The 21,635-nt window shown below is 36.2% G+C and overlaps 1 protein-coding gene across 1 annotated transcript in view; it reads right to left on the bottom strand.

Moving 5' to 3' along the window:
* LOC149571479 (inositol-pentakisphosphate 2-kinase-like) overlaps positions 1 to 21,635 on the bottom strand; it is a 48,789-nt gene that overhangs the window by 6,290 nt on the left and 20,864 nt on the right. Inside the window, 2 exon segments of the mRNA XM_089812997.1 lie at positions 864 to 1,076; positions 1,354 to 1,487. Coding sequence (XP_089669123.1) covers positions 864 to 1,076; positions 1,354 to 1,455 — 315 coding nt within the window. The 5' untranslated portion in view covers positions 1,456 to 1,487.

The raw sequence follows: 21,635 nt of genomic DNA, 5'->3' as shown, positions 1-21,635 counted from the left end.
CACATATCAAATTCAAGGCAGGTGAAATAGATTGGACCACACCCTGCCAATTCAGATCCACGAGTTTTAAATCAGGTCTGCATTCACAAAGATTAGCTCTCCAATTGCAGGTTTAAACCAGAGGGACAGGCAGTCAATTTTCAGAAGTTGAGATCTTCATCACTGGGAGTACAATTTAAAATCCTGAACCAAGGTGAATCAGTTATTGACATCTGGGACATCACCTTCCCATTATCAATTGTCAAGCTAAGTAGTGCCTTTAGTAGATTAATTTTAGCATTTAATATTTGTTTCAACTATCAATCACAACTTTTTGGTCAAGGTTAATTGTGCTTAACTGATTGCATCTGATTGATTGACCTAGATAAATTCAATAGTGTGTGATAAAAACACTTACACTAGGATAATTAACAATTGAAAAGAAAATAATGTTATAAAATCAAGCAAATTCTCAACCAACAGAAAAAGAAATCCCTTGGTCAAGCTGACTCACATAATAAATAGTCAGGCATACAGCATAACTAATTAGCATGTCATCTCTATTCTAACAGAAGTCATAGACAAACTTAATAACTCATTCATGGATAGACTTCTTACATTTGATCCTGTGGTATTAAGACATGAGTTGGTAAAAAATTAGGCCTCTTAAAAACTTCTGAAATGCATATATAAACAAATCAAAAGAAAATTGCATTCATCAGAGGAAATCCCATGCAGTATTTCAGGACAATTAAGAAATTACTCAAAATAGAAGTTGCTCAATTAAATCTTGACTTTATGAATGCAGATGAAAACAAGCATAGTCATGTTATAGCAATATAGTTTTTCAAATATTAGGAACATAAATCTGGCACAGAACATACCCCAGGATCAACATGATCAGAACCTAATAAAGGACCTATGACATGTTGTGCATATCCCTTGGCTAGAATCTCTTTAGAGTTTGATGGAACAACTTCTCGCAGCTCAGACCACAGCACTTGCTCTTCAACAGACAAAAGTGAAGCATTTTTTTCTGAGCTACCGTCACCAAGCTTATCTGGAGAAGCCTTCTGCACACGCAGTATTTTTCCAACCTGCAAAGGGGCACTTGCTTCTTAAAATGAAAAAGGAGTTCCTGACAACAAACTAGGAAAGAAAAATGCATATACCAAGTTTTAATTATAAAAGAAGAGACTATCAGCATACCTATTCTAGGATCCACAAAATTCTCTAATACATTATTCAACATGGTAAATGAAAACTAGAGAAAAACAGAGTACAACTAACATGCCTAAATGTTATCCAAATTATTTATAATAGGAAAAACATAGAAACAAAGTAAAAACAAACTATGGTGAGATAAGGTTGTACAAATTCTGGTGATATCCCATGATAGCTCATTACAACATTGGCTGCACCCTCGCCTCTATAACACCATTCCTCTGCATCTTTTTTTTCCAGAAGAAATACCATGTTTCTCTGCCCCTATTTGCCTTTCACTTTGCCTGCAAAAAAAAGAAGAATACTGTCAACTTTTACTAAATTTGGAAATTTCTTTTAAAGAATACTGGGTTTTGGGAAATACACAAGGTGACAAGTCAATGGCAACAGAAACAATCACAACTTTGGCACCTGAAAATGAATGCATTAATGACATATAGAAGATTGATACTGGATTTTTGCACATCATAGAAAATAAAAACAAAAACTTAAACAGAGCGTATACATATCAAATCAATACATCACACCATGATAGCATGACCCTATCAAAGTCAAGAGGAGATGCAGCAAATCTCAATGCACTAAAATGTTAGAAAGTAAAGTCTACCAAAAAAACTGAGAGGGGGGATGGGGAGGTGAATCAGTTGTGTACTAAAACAACTTAAATTTATCTTATCAAATCCAAATCTTATAACCAATATATGCAACAACCACAAGATGAGAATCATGCACAATAACACAAAATTTGTTAACTAGGGAAACCTTTGATCAAAGGGCAAACCCCACTAGGAATAATGCCCACAAGATGATGTACTAATAAAAAAATTCCTTGCAAAGGATGTGACCCTGTTAAGAGCCAATTACATACAATACCTATTAGGAGACTTTGAATCCATATTAAATGATTCCAACATAGGAAGTCAACTGAAGCCACTATCCAAATTGCTTTGAAACTGTTCCACAATATACATCTTTAGGATAACATATCCAAGGGTGAACAAACCAATACAAAAACTTCTTTGCCAATACAGTTTCTTTGAAGTCCTCAAAACATTTCGAACGTCATCTTTTGCTTTGATCTCATCAAGTTCACATCCACTGACCACATCAATAATACAATGTAATGTCCCCATTTTTTGCAAGCTTCTGCAGTTGATTCAATTAGTTCATCATAGTGACCCTCATGAGTTGAGAAGGAGATTTAAGGGTCTCAATTGTGGATATACTATTTTTAGTAAGTCCAATTCAAGCAATTGCTATATTTGGCAGGCATTGGCAATTGGTCATCACCTGTAGTGGATGGGACTATTTATTGTGTGAGCTCATATTTATTAGTTGATTATTAAAGTTTATATTATTATAAATGCACTTTATTATTATTCTATGTTATAAATGTTGTTGGTAAGATGTATAGTGTAGCCGACGGGTAGAGTAGTATTCGAACGGGCGCGTGACACTTGAATCACCCCTTCGGAAAGGTATATGTACACGTCCGAGATGGACTTTGGAAGCATCGTTGTAATCAGTGTGATCATTGTAGTCATTGTATTCGGATTGTAATCAGCAAGTGCATATATGAATAAAGTATCTGTTCTGAGTTGAATCGTGTTACACGTGTTAAGCTTTTACCTTATACGGTAAACATTTGGCGCTATTGCCAGACGGACCTGGAACGAAGGAATGATATGAAGATTAATGCCAAATTTGCGTAATAAGGATAGGAACAAGGTGAAAGATAAGGATGAACTACATACAGCGCAAGAAGTTTTAATTCTAGCACAGCAAGCAGAGCGCAAGCAAAGGCTTCTGTAGATTGCCGAGGGGACCAAAGGGGTGAAGGGGCACAGACAGAGGGAGTGCACTCACCTAGTAGGCTAAGGAGTGCCGAGGAATTGTTGGAGGAGACTCGACAACGCTTAAATTTGGTGAAAGAAACAAGGGAAGAGTTCCTTAACCTATATACGCTGAGGGGAGAGTATCCGAACGGAAGGGAAGCAACTCGCACGGCTCAGAGTGCCGAGGGAGCACGAGCGTGGAGTGATCTCTTCGTTCCTGATACACCGGACGAATGGATACAGGCGGAGAATAGAACATCACTTGAAAACTTTTCACCAGACAACGCGGTTGTTGGAAACAAGACTGTCATACAGAACAGCGTGGAAGACTAGAACAACGCGAGAGTTTAGAACAGCGCGGGAGCTCATAACAGCGTGGGTACACAAGTACCTCAGAATCAAAGGAAAGTAACGATGGCAAGTCCTAAAGAGAAATTACCCAAGTTTCATGGTGATGGTTCAGCAGACCCTATCAGACATTGTAAAACGTGCGAACCCATATGGATGGTGAATGGTGTAACGGATGAGGACAACTGAGTGAGACAATTTCCAACGACCCTGCAGGGTGTGGCGATAGATTGGTTTTCAGATACTAGTCCTCAGAAACTCAATACATGAGAAAATGTTAAAAAAGAATTCATAGCAAAATTCAGATTGCTCCGAGATGATAATGAAATAGTGGCAGAAATATACAGTACTAAACAAGGAAAGAATGAAACAGTCCGGACTTATGCTAGACGATTAAAAGAACTGATTGGAAAGATGGAGAGTCAACCAATAGATGGTTTGAAAAAGCAGTGGTTTGTGGAGGGGCTACAGCCGGCTCTTAAAAAAGAAAATAAAGATTGTACCACCGTCGTTGTACACCGACGCGTATACTCGTGCTATGGATTTGGAAAGTGAACAAAAGACGAGTAAGAAGAAAAAGCATAAATCTTTTGATTTGAATGATTCATCCTCGGAGAGTAGCAGTAGCAATGAAGAGTCGAACAAGAAGGTGAAAGCATTATAGAAAAACACGCTTTGAATGATGAAAGAATTCAAGAATTTAAAAAGAATCTGGACACCGTGAAAGGAGAACTGTGGTGCACAAATTGCAAGGAGGATGGCCGTACGAAGGGTTCATGCCCGAAGAAGCAATTTTGTGACATATGCTAGGTAGCGGGACATTCACTGAAGGAGTGTCCATTTAACTTGAAAGCAAAAGGACACTAGCAGGTGTTACTAATGCAAGAGGCGTCCAATAATAGCAATAACACGAGCAACGATGCCACTTCGGGTGGATATCGAAATAATAATAGACGCGGAAGGGGTGGAAACAATAATAATAATGAAGGCCGGAGTAGAATACAGTACGATGCAAGCGGACGGCCGATTATACAGTGCAAGGCATGCAATCTTTGGGGTCGCTTCATTAGGGACTGTCCTACGAAGGAGACGCCACAGCTACTGTGCAAATGGTGTGGTCCAAGGGACCATGAGGATTCAAAATGTCCTAAGCAAGGCGTAAATCTATTAAGTATTGAAACGTGTGATGAGAAGGTACTGGCGATCACACGGGAACAGGTGAGGAAAGCAAAATATCCGAATGCGGAAGAAGAGAAGGAAAGGTTACAAAAAGCTCGAACGGAAATAGAAAAGCAGATGAAAAGAAAAGAAACTACAAGTGAAGGACACTGCCGAAACATCAAAAAGGAACTTGGCGGAACAAAGCATGGTGAAACAGATAATGCAAATGGAAGTGCCGATTAAACTGAATGACCTTCTCACGATGCCACAGTTGCATACGGCTATTATAAATATGACGCCGTCCCCGAGGGTGACGAAGGAAGCAAAGGATAGTAAGGAAACAATGGCAGCAGCAACAGACCCGATGTTGTTGGCAATTACGACAGGTAGACACCCGACAGTGGTAGAGATGGGCATTCTGGGTACTGTGCTGACGGATACAATAGTAGATGGAGGATCAGGGGTGAACGTGTTGCTGGAAGATGTTTGGAAAAAACTTGGACAACCAACACTATGGCCACCTACTTTCCAATTACTTACAGCAGATCAACATGGGATAAAGCTATTGGAAACTTTGATGGCACAGCCGATAACAATTGGGACACAACCCTTAATACTGGATTTTGTGGTCATTCCACTGAAGAGAAGAGGGTACGACGCCATCCTGGGATGGGGATGGCTGGTGCAAGCTAAGGTAAAACATAATTGAAAAAGGAACACCCTATCCATGGAGCAAGGAGGCAATAGATTCATAATTGATTTGCATATGCAAATGGTAGGAGAAGCAGTGTCGTCGGACTCTGAAGGAGAAGCCGAAGGCGAGAGTGACGACGAAGGGAAAAAGAGGATGGAACCAAATGAAGAAGGTGTGCTGAGATTAGGAGGGTCAACTGATGACAACCTAGCTTTTGTAAATGGACTACTACATTGGCAAATGGAAGATTACGAGGTTTTTCCAAGCTGCAATATCTTGAGTGTCGAGGAAGAAAAAGCAGGCAATGAGTTTTCGAAGGAGCTCAGTGAACTAAAGGAGGGAGAAGCGCAGGTGGATGAAACACTAGCCCATACGTTCAATGAAGATAAACTAATGAAGTACGAAGAGCCTACGGTGAAAACAATGAACTCGGGTGATGAAGAAAATCCGAAGAACATTCTTGTAGGAGATGATTGGAACCTAGTGTTGAAGGCGGCAGCATTCAGAAAATTCATGGAGTACAAAGATGTTTTTGCTTGGAAGTATAAGGACTTAAAAGGAGTACCACCAAAGCTATGTGTCCATGGGATACCATTGATTGAAGGTGCAATACCCATACGGAAGAAGTCGTACCAAATGAATAAGAACTATGCAGCATGGGCCACGGAAGTTGCACAAAACAAGTGGAAGGTATGGCATCAAAAGCACTTAAAATTAAACAACTTTCAACCCGACTAGTTAGTACTGAAGTATAATGGACGGAATGAAATCAGGATTGGTGAGTTCAAAGTCAAATGGGTCGGACCGTATAAGATACGGGAAGTTGTGGACACTAGACGGAAAAGAAATACCAAATGTCATAAATGGATCGAAGTTGAAAATATACCGTGAAAGAAATGGCCCTCCGCCGACAAACAATTAAGGAAAAAAAAGACTAAGAATAATGTATATATGTAGATAGTGTATAATAAAATATTGAAGTCAGGATAGGTTTAAAGTGCCGAAGTGATAAACTAGAATTTTAGAAGTATGAAGTAATAAAATTATGAAACATGAAGCAGCAAACAAATGTATATAATGGGAATCTTAAAAAATTAAGAGAACTTGGGGAGCAAAAGTCTGTCGTATGGCTTTAGAAGATGCAATATGAAGTTAAAAGCCTATCGTACGCCCTGGAAGGAATATAAAATACAAGCCATGACATAAAAACAATCACATTTGAAAGACAATACGGCTAGAAGAGAGCAAGAGTAGCAGCTAGAAGCCATACGGCCAGGGGAGAGCATGATTAAAAGCAAGAAAACCGTACATTGACAGAAAGAACATAGCCATACGAGGGGAAACATTTCACAGAAGGAAGAGAGATTTCCGTACGGCTTCAAGACGATTGGTTGGTGAAAATTGGAAGCCAAACAGTCATACGAGGATAGGAGATTGTTACCCTACGGAAGCATGTACAAGAACATTGCAAGTGAGTGGGCCATATAAAGACCGTACGGTCAAGGAGCAAATCAGGCTGCAAAGAGCATACAAGCCATACGATCAAGAGGAAAAGCATAGAAGGAATAAAAGTACAGCCATACGATCAAGAGGGAATCATAGGAAGAACAAAATTAAGCCGTACGAACAATAGAACACAGGAAGGAAAAGGCCTGTACGTGGGAACTCATGAGGGGCAAGTAAAGTCATATGGTGGAAATAAAGTGCAAAGGAAGAAAAGACCGTACGGTCCCAAGCAAAACAATACATAGGTTTGAGTCTCAATGACATACAGAATTGTGACCGTACAAAGGAAGGAAATAAAATGAGAAGTTGTACAATGTATGGCTGAAAAGAATAGTTCGCCAAGAGAAGAGCAAACGTATGGCAAGTAAGGAGCATTGAAGTAGCAACGTACGGCTGAGAAAAAGAGTCTTAAAGATGCACGCGTCAGAAAGCAGAAGCTGATTAAGGAACCAAGGAGGGCCATATGGATGCAGTACTTTGAGACAAGAAGAAAAGGAGTAAGAGTCATGCAGCAGTAGAGCAAGACAAATTTAGGGTGAAAGATTCGTATGGACAAGAGAAGAATTTGTAGCAGGTGAATGATGCAGAGGATGTAGCCGTGCAGCAGAAAGAAAGAGGAAGGAGCAAAAAAAAAAAAAAACGACAAATTGAAACAATTCAGAATGAGTAACGCATGATGCCAAAGGGAACAGAAGGACACAAAAAGGTAGTAAAACACAAGCCATTACCAGAAAGAGTGTGGAATCGGAAGAAAATGACAAAAATAGTGTGTTCCATGCAGTTTTGTGTGAGTTTCAGAGTGCTAATTTGGTCTTGGCAGCGAGGGGCACTGCCCCTTGACCCCGCCTTGTATCGTGAGCCCCAGGACCCCACGGGGGCAATGCCCTCTAGACCCCCAGTCGATGCAGATATCAGTCATGGGAAGTGTGACCAGTTGATGAGACCTGGAACTACTGTTGTAGGCATTAGTGTCTGTGTGTCAGAGGTGGCACCCGGAGTAGGTGTTTGGGCGTGAGACCATCTTGGTGGATGCATAGAGAGCTCGGGAGGAGCTGATCATCCAGTTGAAGGCAGTATGGCGACACTTGGCTCAGTGTAACCAGGAGTTGGAAACAAAGAAAGCGGCATGGGTGGCTATCAATATCAGCTAAGAAGATAGTATTGTGTTAGCAGAGGCTACAGATGCAACGTGGTTTGGAGACCAGTTTGGTGTAGACACGGGATGAATGTGAAAGTGATGTGACAAAAATAGATATATCTTGTTGTAGTTAGTCAGTTAATGTATTTTGTTGTTAATTTATCTTAGATATTTTGTAATTGTTGTCCGGAGACAACTTTTTCTTTTGGGGGGGATGATGTTGTCGATAAAATGTATAGTGTAGCCAACGGGTAGAGTAGTATCCGAACAAGCGCGTGACGCTTGAGTCACCCCTTCGGAAAGGTATATGTACACGTCCGAGATGGACTTTGGAAGGATCGTTGTAATCGGTGTGATCATTGTGTCATTGTATTTGGATTGTAATCAGCAAGTGCATATATGAATAAAGTATCTGTTATGAGTTGAATCGTGTTAAGCTTTTACCCTGTACAGTAAACAATAAAGTGATGTTGTGTTTAGTGGAGTTTCATTTGGGAAACGAGTGCCTTTGGGGGATTATAAATATGAGCTCATTATGGAGGAAAAATAATCTGATTATCTATTTACTTATGTTGATTGTGAAGATTTTTCGAGGTTATTGATTTATATGCCCTTACTCAAGTATACAGGTTTGAAGCTCAGTACTGTTTTTGAATCATTGTTGAGGTATAGTGATTTAATTATTTTGTGAATTTCCTTGAATCACCATTTATGTACTACTATTGCTTGGAGAATACAATTGTGTTGAGAATTTGTGGGGAATTGAACCCAATTGAATATTACTTGCTTTGGTATTTGGCTTAGGGTTTTGAATTCTGGAGATTGTCTAAAAGTTGCTTTACAAATTGTTGTTAAGAAAAACATTTTGCCATCACTCCTTACTCTTATTCACTGTGTCAAAGGAGGGATTTAACTTTTGTGGTAATCGATCACTTAGGAAATCACTAGCAGCTTGGGAAGAAGTGATTACCTATGTTTTAAATTGAAGTGTTCACTAGGTAGCGTTGGAAAGTTGTGATTGTCATCTGTGGCTGCGTCTGGACCCATTCCATAACCTGCGATCTTAATCGAGGGTCTACAAATCATCTTACAGAGGCAACGGTTGGGTATTAGCAGGCTGTGTTTGGAATGAAGGGCATGCAATTGTGCTCTAAGCCTTGTGTTTCATCTCAAAAAACCTTGTTAGAAAATAAAATCCACCAAGATAATTGAGGTGGGGGGTGTGAATCAGTTATGCATTTAAAACAACTCTCAATATCTTTATTAGTTTTGAAACATGTAAACAATAAATGCAACAAGCATAGAAAGATTACCATTCGCAATAACATCAAATATGTTAACTAGGGAAACCCTTGATCGAAGGGAAAATCCCAGTGGGAATGATGTCCACAAGATGATATACTAATAAAAAAGTTCCTTGTGAAAGGATGGACTCTATTAGGAGCCAATGAAATACAATCAGTACATATGACTCCCTATTAGGAGACTTTGAATCCTTATTAGAGGATTCCAACCCTATTAGAAGTTGTGCCAACCCGATTAGGAGTTGAAAGGAGGACAACTGAAACCATTGTTCAAATAGCCTCAGACTGTCTTCACCAAACAATCTTCAGGATAATCTATCCAAGTTTTGAACTGACTAAACAGCAACTTATTTGCCAATATAGTTCCTTGGAAGCTCACAATACATCCTCAACATCAATCTTTGCTCTAACAAGAACCATCCACATTGGATACCAATCCACAAGAAAATGACCTTTCCTTTATACTATGTTCTAAAACAAGTATTGAATCGGTCTTGAGGCTTTCTCAATATACAATAAGTATTATAGGACATCATTAATACATCATAATACACGTTACATCACAATTTCCTCGAAGATATTTACAATAGTCGGTTCACAAGTAACAACATGCTAAACAAACTTCATGAGTCAACCCAAACTGCATTGTGATTTCGTCATCTAGAACATAGCATCTTGAACATTTCTCTAACCATCCTCTAAACGCACTGAATACAATTCCGTCTCGGCTAAAAGATACAACTAATTTACTAGTAGCTGCTTTCCAAGAACTCTCTCTGAAAGCTACCTCCAAAAAACATTATATAACTCTAACATATCTTCACATCTCTTTCTGTGCACATAACTGTAGCATCTATACACATTACTAAATATATGTTCATGAGCACAAAACCCAACTCGTTGATGGTTGGCAGCACCAAACGCATCTATCTCTGAAATTCGAGTAATCTTCACAGAAAAGTGTATGTTGACATCAATGACAAACACTGTAATGAATGCAATACATAAGCACTAAACCATGTCTCCAACAATGCTAACATATTCCCCCATACGAATACCATCAGCATTCATTCTAACAATGTCCCCCTTTGGCATTGATGGCAACATATATGAAAAACATCTAAGTACCATGAATACCAAATATATCTCTTCCTCATCTACCTTTACTCCCCTATTCATGCTGCCCATTAATGTAAACATGCATCTCAATCTTAGACAAGTTGTAAAGAGTTTTTCATGTTCAAATCACAACCATACAATACATCAAATAATCAAGTTCTTTCCCAATATATTACTCATATCTCTCCCCCATAAGGAATGTATAATGTTTTTCATGCACTCATCTCTCCCCCATTGACATCAATGACAAAGGTATCATTATGTCAATTCTCGAAGTTCAACCACTTCCAAAAAAATTCGTTCAAGCTCTCAACAAAGTGTCCAAAAACACTGTTAAATACTAGTACCAAGAGTCCTCAATGACTCAGCTCAAGCATAGATACTCCCTCATAGGAGAAGCATCAAGCATCCAATCCAAACAAAGGAAATAGTGCTCTGCTACATACTAGATTGATGCAATCTTTGCATCAACTATTTTGAAGTAGGTTGAGGCATAAACCCAAGCATACCTCTCAAATACTCAAATATGTCCTTAACCAAAGGTTTTGTAAATATGTTTTCTATCTACTCCTTTGTGCTTACATATTACAATCTGACTTCTTTCTCTGCTGCCTTCTCTTTCAAAAAGTGATACTTAATTGAAATTTGCTGTCTTTGAATATAAAACTGGATTTTTTTGACATATTGTATTTGTGTTATCACAATGTATGATAATACGTCAAGTAAACTCAATTCCAATGTCCTTCAGCATCTGCTTCATCCAAATAATTTGATTACAATTATTTGTTGCTGCTACATTCTCTACTTCTATTGTACTTTGTGAAATGCAATCATGTTTCCTGCTTAGCCAAGAACCAATCTTCTTCCCAAGAAGAATGCTCCACCATTGGTGCTCTTTCTATCATCTACACTTCTTGCCTAATAAGCATTAGTGTACGCACATAATGTGAAATCATGTGATCTGTCATACCATAAACCATAATCATTCCTTTCAAGTATTTGAAAATTCTTTCTACTGCTGCAAGGTGTGTCTCTTTAGGATCTTCTTGAAATCTCGCCACAATTCCAACTACATTAGCTATATCAAGTCTAGTATGTGTCAAATAATGCATCCACCTTTTGTTTCCCAAAACCACAAATTCAAAATCCAAGAGCTTTGCCAATTCTCCGATAGGATTTCCCAATCAATTACGAATGGGAATGAGTTCAATTCCCCTACACTTTGGGCTTCTCTAAACCTAGGGGGCTGAACCTTTACCTCAAACCCTTATTATATGGTTCCAGGCTTTTCTATAGCAAATTTAAGCTTTGGTAGATTCTTTAGGTGGGCAAAATCTTTAGAACTAGTTCAAGATGAAATTATATGAATGCTTTTAATGTTTGTTTGTGAAATGAATGTTATTTGAATGGAAGGAATAATGTTTATGGATTATGGATATGATGGAATATCGAACTTCAAGACTTTAGACGTTAACCCATTTTTTTAATACAAAATACAAATCAATCCCTTATTCCACCTTAAGCGAATAGAGTCAAACTTCTCCAGATCCTTATATACAACCCTAAGATGACAGTACTTACACCATCCACTACTTTATAGACTGAAGCTTCAATTAGCAATACAAACCTTAGTCTAGTTGAATTTAATTTCTTTGGGAAAACCTACTAGACAAAACTTACATAGACAACATTTTGTATGCAACTTCTAATGATCCAAGCCTTGTATTGGAATCAATTTTTCAACTTTAACAGCTATTAATTTTAAACTTAATAATCACTGGGGGATAAATCTGAAAGAATATTATGAACTTCAATTTTTTCAAGCAGAATAAGTAAAACAGGGCTCTTGCATTAAATTTGTAAAATGAGTACAAATGGTCTTTACTTATTTACAATAATTAGCATATCCAAACACAGATAATTTTTATTCCTTCGTCTTATAATATCTCCTTCACTACTCCTTTTTATATTATTCTCCAACTTTTTGCTTCTTTTCAAATATGTCTCGTGTCTTCATCTTACTTCATATTTATATTTTATAATAGAAAGAGGGTGACTTTTCAATTCAAAAGTCGTATCCTTTTCAAAAACAAATCACATCTTTTCCTCAAATTAATTGTTATCGTATTTGATTAATTGCATCCCCCTTTTGGTTTCTCAAACATTACACAATCTTTGCTTATTAATTTATTAACAAACAGTTTTATTTCTTTCGAACCTTCTCTTTTGCTGAATTCACTATTGCTTTTATCAGGCTTCATTTATGCCTATCTTTTTTGTGATTGTCGGCTATTTAGATGACCCAAAAAATTGCAGATGACATTCCTCTATCATCTGGTTATAGCGTGGCAAGAAGGTGCATATGCAGATGTCTGTCGACTATGACTTACATTTCTTGTTCAATCTCTTTCTCCAATATATGAAGTGCTCTCTTTTGGATGCTGTGCTTGTCAGGGAGCATACGCTGCCTTTCAAAACTGAAGATGTTTTGATGCCTCCTGTAGACCAATATCTTCTTCTCTGAGATTTTGATACACGAGTTCATGTAAACTTATCTGCACAGAGGTCTCCTGCAATCAGCAACTGCCCAACTGTCCTGTCATATGCATTATGCAAAGTAGATGTGTGGAATTGATTAGATGATACTTCCATGATGTTGGAGGTTGTCAATACTGGAGATCATTCCACACCCATTCTCTACCCAAACAAGACTCATGTCATCTGCTTATCATTATCTTATCATGGCTTAAAGATATCGAGGTTTGTATAGAATAAGGATACATGCAACTCTTCATATTTAGCATACACAATACCAAAGGAGAAACTCGCTACTAGTCTATGTTCAAAACACCCATACTGTTTGCCCAATTCCTCACAACGACCGGTCTTTACTTGTATACATCTGCCACCTTAACCTGATTTGTGATACGTTTATATCTCCAGCATATGGCTCACGGGCTTATAAATCAATCTGTCCAAACTCCATGTGTTTAATTGCTGATGTTGCATATATATCAATTATATCACTGACATATGTATTCATGTCATCGTATATTTCCAGTTCGTTATTTTCTATATAAACGCTGAGTCTAAATCCTTTTGCATTAATTTGTGTTGAACAACACTCAAATCTGCTTGTAAGAACTTGACACTTGAAGAAATATATGCATAAATCTGAATGTAAATTCTCCTGGAAACTTGTTTCTCATATAATTCTGTATTTTCATCAAGATAATATCTTCACAACTTCTTCACAGGTGCCAATGTAGATCTTTGATGTGAGAGGGAGGATTCCAGTCTTCTACATATGTGATCTTATAGCTGCTAGTGATGCCCAAGAAAAACTTCTGCATCTACCTGATATACTCCATGGCTTTTGCAAAATGTTTATTTATATTGTTGTGTGTAAATCTTATCATAAACTTTCAACAATTGCAACTGGGCAAATTTACCCCATTAAATGTGGACTAGTGGAAATGACAACTACTTCCATTTTATTTAGCCTTGTTTCAATAGGCATCTCAATAAGTTTGCCTTCAAATTCAACAAGCGGGCATGCAAGAAAGCTTAGGTCAATCTTTTGTTACAAACTCAAAGTTTCTCTCTGAAGTTCACAATCCTGTTATCTACTGTTTATATGCCCGCCTTGTGTGCTGAAACATGCAAATGTATACATTCTTCCCTCTTCTGATAGTGTTAATGCAAATGAATGATGATTGTTTCAATGCTGGATGACCGTCAGTCATCATATTGCCACATCATCATCATTATAATCCTAAATGTTCACAAGTTCAATATTGAACCATTCTTCCATGTGATGGATTTTGTTCTTTGGCATCATTACTTGAAGTCAATGAAGAATATGGAATGAAACTTGTTTGGTTATTGTTGTTTGTTCATATATTTGCTGTGAATTTATATATTCTTGTTGGAACTGTAAGTCTTTCCAGTTCCATTTTCTTTCTAAAGTTCTTGTATTGAATATAAAACTTCTTCCTTGTAATAAGGGGTCATGATAGCATGAGTGGAGCCTAAAAAATTTGGGCTCCATCACCACCAATCTTAGATCTGTACTTTGTTTGTTCTGCACTAGAGGATTCATCTGTGCTAGATAACTTACATCCAGTTACAATAGATGTTCCAACAGGTTTACAATTCTTTAATCCAAATCTCTTCAATAAATCTTTATGATACTTAGCTTGTGATATGAAAATGTCATCTTAGTTTTGTAAAATGTGCAATCCCAAGAACTATTTCATCTCTCCAATCATAATCATCTCAAATTGTTTCTTCAATTCTTCTGAAAATGTCTTGCTAGCTTCATCATTTCCCCCAAAAATAATGTCATCCACAAGTACTACAACAATCAGCAAACCATCTTCATTCTTTCTCAGATACAAACTACTATCAACATTACCTATCACAAATCCCAAATTTCTCAAATGTTTATCCAATCTTGCATACCAAGCTCTAGGTACTTGTTTCAGTTCATACAACGCCTTCTTCAATCTGCAAACCATATCCTTTTCATATGTCAAAGGAAAGCCATCAGATTGTTCAATCTATACCTCCTCTTCAAGTTCTCCATTCAAAAAAGTCGATTTAACATCCATTTGATAAATTTTAAAGTTCTTGTTTGCTGCACATGCCAAAAACATTCTCACTACCTCTAATCTAGCAACAAGTGCAAAAGTTTCTTCGAAATCGATTCCTTCTTGTTGTGAATATCCTTTACAAACTAGTCTTGCTTTGTTTTTCACAACTTCACCTTGTTCATTCATTTTGTTTCTAAATACCCATTTAGTTTCAATTACATTCTTATCTTTAGGTCCAGGAACCAATTTCCAAGTCTTGTTCTTTTCAAACTGCTCTAATTCCTCTTTCATAGCTTTTATCAAAAAGTCATCTTTACAAGCTTCATCAACATTCTTAGGTTCAACTTGACAAATTAAACACAATTCTTCACTAACCTTGTTTCTTATCATAACTCATTTGTTCACACTTCTATTGATTTGTTCCATAGGGTGATTCTTTGCCACATTTATGTTGGGTGTTGCTCAATTTTAATTTATGCTCTAGGTTCTGATCTTGGTTCTTCTCTCTATCCTTCTCCTTGTAATTTAGTCTACAAGTCAATGTCAATTTCATTAAAATAATTCCCACTCAATATTTTGATTGGTAGCCCTTTGATTAGTCTCTCAATCAAAATCAAAATCAAGTATCATTTCTTGTATTCTAAACTTTTCATCAACTCATACATTAGCACTTTCATCAATAGTTGTCAATCGTTCATAGTGTATACTGCAGTGTTCACAACTTCTCTCCAAAAGATATGTAATACATTGTTTTCAAACATCATTGCTCTAGCTGCTTTTGTCATCGATCTATTCCTTTTTTTTGCTATCCCATTCTGCTGCAGAGTCATAGTGGCTGAAAGTTGTCTCTTTATACCATTATCCTCACAAAAGTTATTAAATTCATTTGAAATAAATTATCCACCTCTATCTGATCTTAAGCATTTAATCTTCAAACCAGATTCATTGTCAACTCTACTCTTAAATATCTTAAATTTCTCAAAAGCTTATGATTTATCTCTAAGAAATGCAACCCACATCAGTCTAGTGAAATCATCAATAAGAAGCACAAAATACCTTTCACCATAAAAAGCTCTTGTTCTTGTAGGACCACTCAGATTTGTATGCACAATCTTCAACTTCACTGAAGTAGTACTTGCTTGAAAATGAACTTTTCTTCTATTTTGCCAACACACATTCTTTGCACATCATATTAGTAGGTTTCACAATCTTAGCCAAATCTCTAACTGCAAATATAGTGATAACTTTCACAATGTTATCAAAATTGATATGACATAATCTCTTATGCCATAGCCAACTATCATCTGCTTTAGCAACCAAACATGTCATTTCAGTAGGGTTCAACTAAAATATACCTCTTGTTCTTGTACCAATACCAATCAATGTGTCATTTTTATACTTGATGATGCAAGTCTTCTTTGTAAATTGCAACTAATATCCCTTGTCAACAAGCTATCCAACACTCAAGATTATGTTTCAATCCATCCACAAAGTAAACATCCTCAGTATTATTCTTTCCATCAAGAGTAATAGATCCTTTTTCCTGACATGTAGCATTATTTCCAACTCTAACTATTCCTCCATCAAATTTTCCAATATCATCATTCCTCTTAATATAGCATTTACTTCCAAAGATTCTAAAATATTTCACAGTAGGTGTATGTCCAAACCAAAGTTCATAAGGTGTCTTACTAGTACCTTGTCTAATTTGCACTATGTTCATAGTGTATACTGTGGTGTTTACAGCTTCTCTCCAAAATATCAGTAATACATTGTTTTCAAACATCATTGCTCTAACTATTTCTATCATTGATATGTTCCTTCTTTCTGCTATCGCATTCTGCTGCGGAGTCTTAAGGGTTGATGTTGATTTTCAGGATCACTGCAAATGTAATGGCACTATCTATATGGTATGTGTTTTCCAAGTGCAGATTTGAATGCATATAGATGACATTATGTTCTCAAGCATATAGAGAGATATCATCTCAATATGATATTCTTGGACTGACATAATTAAGGATATCAACATATATCCATCAAATCAGATATAATCCCTCTTGGCAAGGAAGGATTAAAACAACAAAACCATCTCACAAAATGGTGATCTGATTCTGAACAATCTTATCAATCTCACATTCTTGTGATATGAGTACTAGCATCCACATCAAAATGCTTATCAACAAGAATATTATATCCTAGAAAGATATGAGTTATCTGTTTTCTAGCATGCTTTGGGACAAGACAAAATGTAATCTATCAGATAACAACCTTGATCTCAGGGACAACGAAGTAGTCTCCATTATGACAAGTATTACGACCTCCGACACACTCTAGGACATTAACTTAATGTAGTCTATTGTAATACGTTAGTTATCATGATCTCCAGCACATTTCGAGACAACAAGTTAATGAAGTCTATCATGACAATACATCAAGAACTCAAGAACAACAAATGTAGTATCATGATCTCCAACACATTCTAGGACAACAACTTAATGTAGTCTATCATGATACATTCGTTATCATGATATCCCGCACTCTACGACAGCAACTTAATGTAGTCAATAATGATAACAAGTCAAGCTATTGTTAAGATCATATGCAAAATAGTAACCACCATGAACCAAGTTAGAGGGTGAAACAAGGGCTTTCACCTCAACTTCTCACTTACAGAGAATAATGCATTACAAGGAATTTCACCTCGAACTTTTCTTTCATAGACAAGAACTCATTAACAAGGAATTGCACGTCGAAATTCTCCCTCTAAACAAAGATTCTAGGAAGTCATATCCTCGAGTTGCTCCCTTAGAAGCTCTCTTCATCCAAGGATGCCTGAGATAAATTGTTGGACTCCCTCTAAATCTGATATTAATCTTTCAACTTCCTAGTGACAAGTTGTCGCTTCCTCATGATGTACATAGGGGTAGGCCCATCAAAATTATGCAATCACATAGATGTATCTTTAGACTTCCTCTTAATATAGAAGGATACTCATAATCTCAATTATCAAAGATATTCACTTCAAGAGCCTCACTTTTTCCAACCTAATCATCAAATGACTAATGAATTCTAGGTCACAGCTTCTTTGAAGCTACTATCGTAAGATTGAGTCTACACAATATTTGGTAGCATGTGTAAAGTACCAACCTTCTTTTCCTGCAAGGATTTCCCTAGACATAAAGGAAAAGATCAAGACAGATAACTCTTATCGTACATATGGAAATACAATTAAGAGAGAGACTACAATAGGTTGATAAGTGTAATATTCAAGGATTAGAAATACTTTATCTGCACATGAAGGTCCATAGCTATTAAACCAAAAGTTGTCTTCTTAGATTATTTGAAAATGGAACAGTGACCTTCTAAAGATGGTTCAAGTGGGAATGTAACATTGATAATTATATTTCCCCCCACAACATGAAATTCTCACTCTTATATCATCAAAAAATTTTGCATCACACTCAAGTATGCCAAACTTCTTTTCTAAGGTATCTTTCAATACCTTAGAAGCTTCCAAAAAGTTTATTCCACTTTTCAATATTTTTTCTTGTAGAGTTATTTTAATTCAAATGGGAAAATCCACCTCCAAATTATTTTCTTCTACAATTATTCTAAACTTAGAATAATTTAGTTTCATTTTTCCACAATCTTTTAATTATATATTTTCCTCTTTTAGGCAAAAAATAAATATTTTCTTTTAGTTCCTCTATTATTTCATAATATTTCTAAAGAGAACCATTTTCTCCCATTAACATAACTTGCATATTATCTTAACTTAATGCAATCCACCACTTTTAACTCTATTTAAGAAAAATGGAAAATTTATCTCCAATCCCCTTTGTCTTCAACGTGATCCATTATTCTTCAATCTTGCATATCTCTTGTAATAGATATCACATTAAGAATTAATTCAAAAATACTATGCCCCTTGGGGATATAAGGATTACATGGCAACTAGTCCATAAATTTACTAAATCAAAACCTTCAACAATGCATCGATGACAGTAAGAATAAAATCATATCTCAAACACATATTTTCCAAGTAGATCTTGCATATGTCATTCCCTTACCATTTTTTGGTAAATGCAAAACTACTTTTTCTTCCACTACATAAATGTCTCCACTCAAATAAATATTTTCTGGAATACTTATCCTTGCTCTTTCTCAATGTCCAAAATACCATGTTTTCATTATCTTCCAAGTCACCGTTTATGCAAGGGTATTCCTCATGTTGCGTGAATCTTCATGAACTTTCTACTGCCTAGGGACCTTTCTTGTTCACTTGCCCATATAAATTAGTGCCCAATCATATTCAAATCCAATGCCACCTCCATGTAGGATGAACTCCTTGCCTTTTTCTACTATGCGTATCTCATGGAGGAGTGACGTATTATTTATAAACCATTTGCCACTGTATATGATAACACATCCCTTCATCCAGATATGCGAAAGGTGAATATGATGATAGACATTTACTAGTCTATAAAGGCATTGGTATTCGAGTGATTACAGAAGCACCAATATTAGAAGGGAACAACCATACCTCCATTTCGAATGTGGATATGAGATGAGCGGGAATTACATTACTACAAGTTTCTCAATGCGCAATTTGATCACAGTTTTTGTGTTGTCATTAATTTTTGGTCAATGGGTGTGTTATAAGGTGGATTGTAATGTTACATCCAATTATATTTCATTTCCATATCTCTATTGATTATCTATTCTGGAACCTTGGTGGCTTGTTTTCGACTTTATGAGATAACTAACTTCTATGCATCAATGATCTTCATGATTCCCAAGTCAATTACATGAATTTTTCTTTCACTCCTCACTATGTCTATGTTTTTCTGCACAAAGGTGAACACTAGTGGTTTAGTATAGGGTAGAACTCTAATATAGTAGGCAATAAGACTACAAAGATCGATTTTGTCGTATTCACTATAAATATTGAAAGCAAAATCTGTCACTTGTCTAGCTTCGTAAAGCATTCTGAGAGTCTCATGGTGGATTTTGTCCTGCAGGATGCTGCAAATACAAGCCTCTGTGTGGGACTCTCAAATTGACAGACATTTATTTTGCATTTGTTCACTATCTGAGCAGCCTGATCATATTCTGTCCTCTTATCATTGAGGTTAACATAAATTGAACCAATTCCACCTCCTCTTCTTTCTAGTTGCATATCTGTGTTGTTTAAATCATGAGAGTAGTAATCCAATACAAATTGTGGGTATCAATCTAATATTATTTTAATTTCCCTCTGTAATATCTAATTGCCCATAATACTCCTTCTGCATAGAGGTTAACTCTAGCAAGGAACAATGACTCGGTATGCTTCCTTCTCTATCCTAAAGAATTGTTGACAGCGCTCTTGTATCCAATCTTGTGTGTTGAATAACATGGTCACGTTAGATATGCTGATAAATTTATTTTTTGTTGATATGATTCTGATTTTGAGTCCCTATTTTCCTTAATACTCCTGTTTGTATTTGTTGATGTCTTTGTTTCTTTTCCAAGAAGATCTGATGCTTTTCTATATTGTCTTGTTAATTGACAATCCTCTACCGCAAGGTATACCCAGAGAATGAAGATTTATAATTTCCAATTGCTATTCACTATAGAAGTCCCCTATTTGATTTGATAAATTAAATTTTTGTTCTTGCCTTTCGTAATGTCTCTGTTTATGCATTGGAAATATGTTAGTCTTTACAGGGTGCTTAAATCCTGTAATATATATATCTTTTCTGTTTATGCATTGGAAATATGTTAGTCTTTACAGGGTGCCTAAATCCTATAATATATATATATATATATATATATATATATATATCTTTTTATTGTACGCAGGACTGTACTCCATGTAGTCTATAGAACTTCCATGGTAGCTATACTATTTTGTGGGTACAAAGAAGATAATTTTAATATTTGTGGCTCAAAGCATGGAGTGTTCACCTCTTAACATTTTAAAAGCAATGTATTATCTTGCAGCCTAGCTCTAATACCATGTTGATTTTCAGGATCACTCCAAATGTAATGGCACTATCTATATGTTATGTGTTTTCCAAGTGCAAATTTGAATGCATATAAATAGGAGTAAAAGAGACATGTCTCTATGTTAATCAATATTGGTTATGGTAGTTAATTTCATTAGACATTATTAACAATAATATATATGGGTGTGTGTGTGTAATTGATGATTAATCAAAAATAATAACCATTGGGAATTAACTCTAGATCAATTCAATTCGACTGAAGCTACAACATTAACAGCTGAAAGTTGTCTCTTTACATCATTAACCTCACAAAAGTTGTAAAATTCATTTGAAATAAATTATCCAACTCTATCTAATCTCAAGCATTTAATCTTCAAACCAAATTCATTCTAAACTCTACTCTTAAATATCTTGAATTTCTCAAAAGCTTTTGATTTATCTCTAAGAAATGCAACCCTCATCATTCTGGTGAAAAAGAAATGCAACACACATCACTCTAGTGAAATCATCAATAAGAAGCATAAAATACCTTTCACCATAAAAAGCTCTTGTTCTTGTAGGAGCACTCAAATCAATATGCACAATCTCTAACTTCGCTGAAGTAGTAAACATCTTGCTTGAAAATGAACTTTTCTTCTATTTTGCCAACACATTCTTTGCACATCATATTAGTAGGTTTCACAATCTTAGGCAAATCTCTAGCTGCAAATGTAGTACTGACCTTCACAATGTTATCAAAATT

The sequence above is a fragment of the Cupressus sempervirens genome, chromosome 2, assembly GCF_028749045.1.
Source record: "Cupressus sempervirens isolate cs-2001-9-10 chromosome 2, ASM2874904v1, whole genome shotgun sequence".
NCBI classification, from domain to species: domain Eukaryota; kingdom Viridiplantae; phylum Streptophyta; class Pinopsida; order Cupressales; family Cupressaceae; genus Cupressus; species Cupressus sempervirens.
This window is presented reverse-complemented; position numbering and strand designations above follow the sequence as displayed.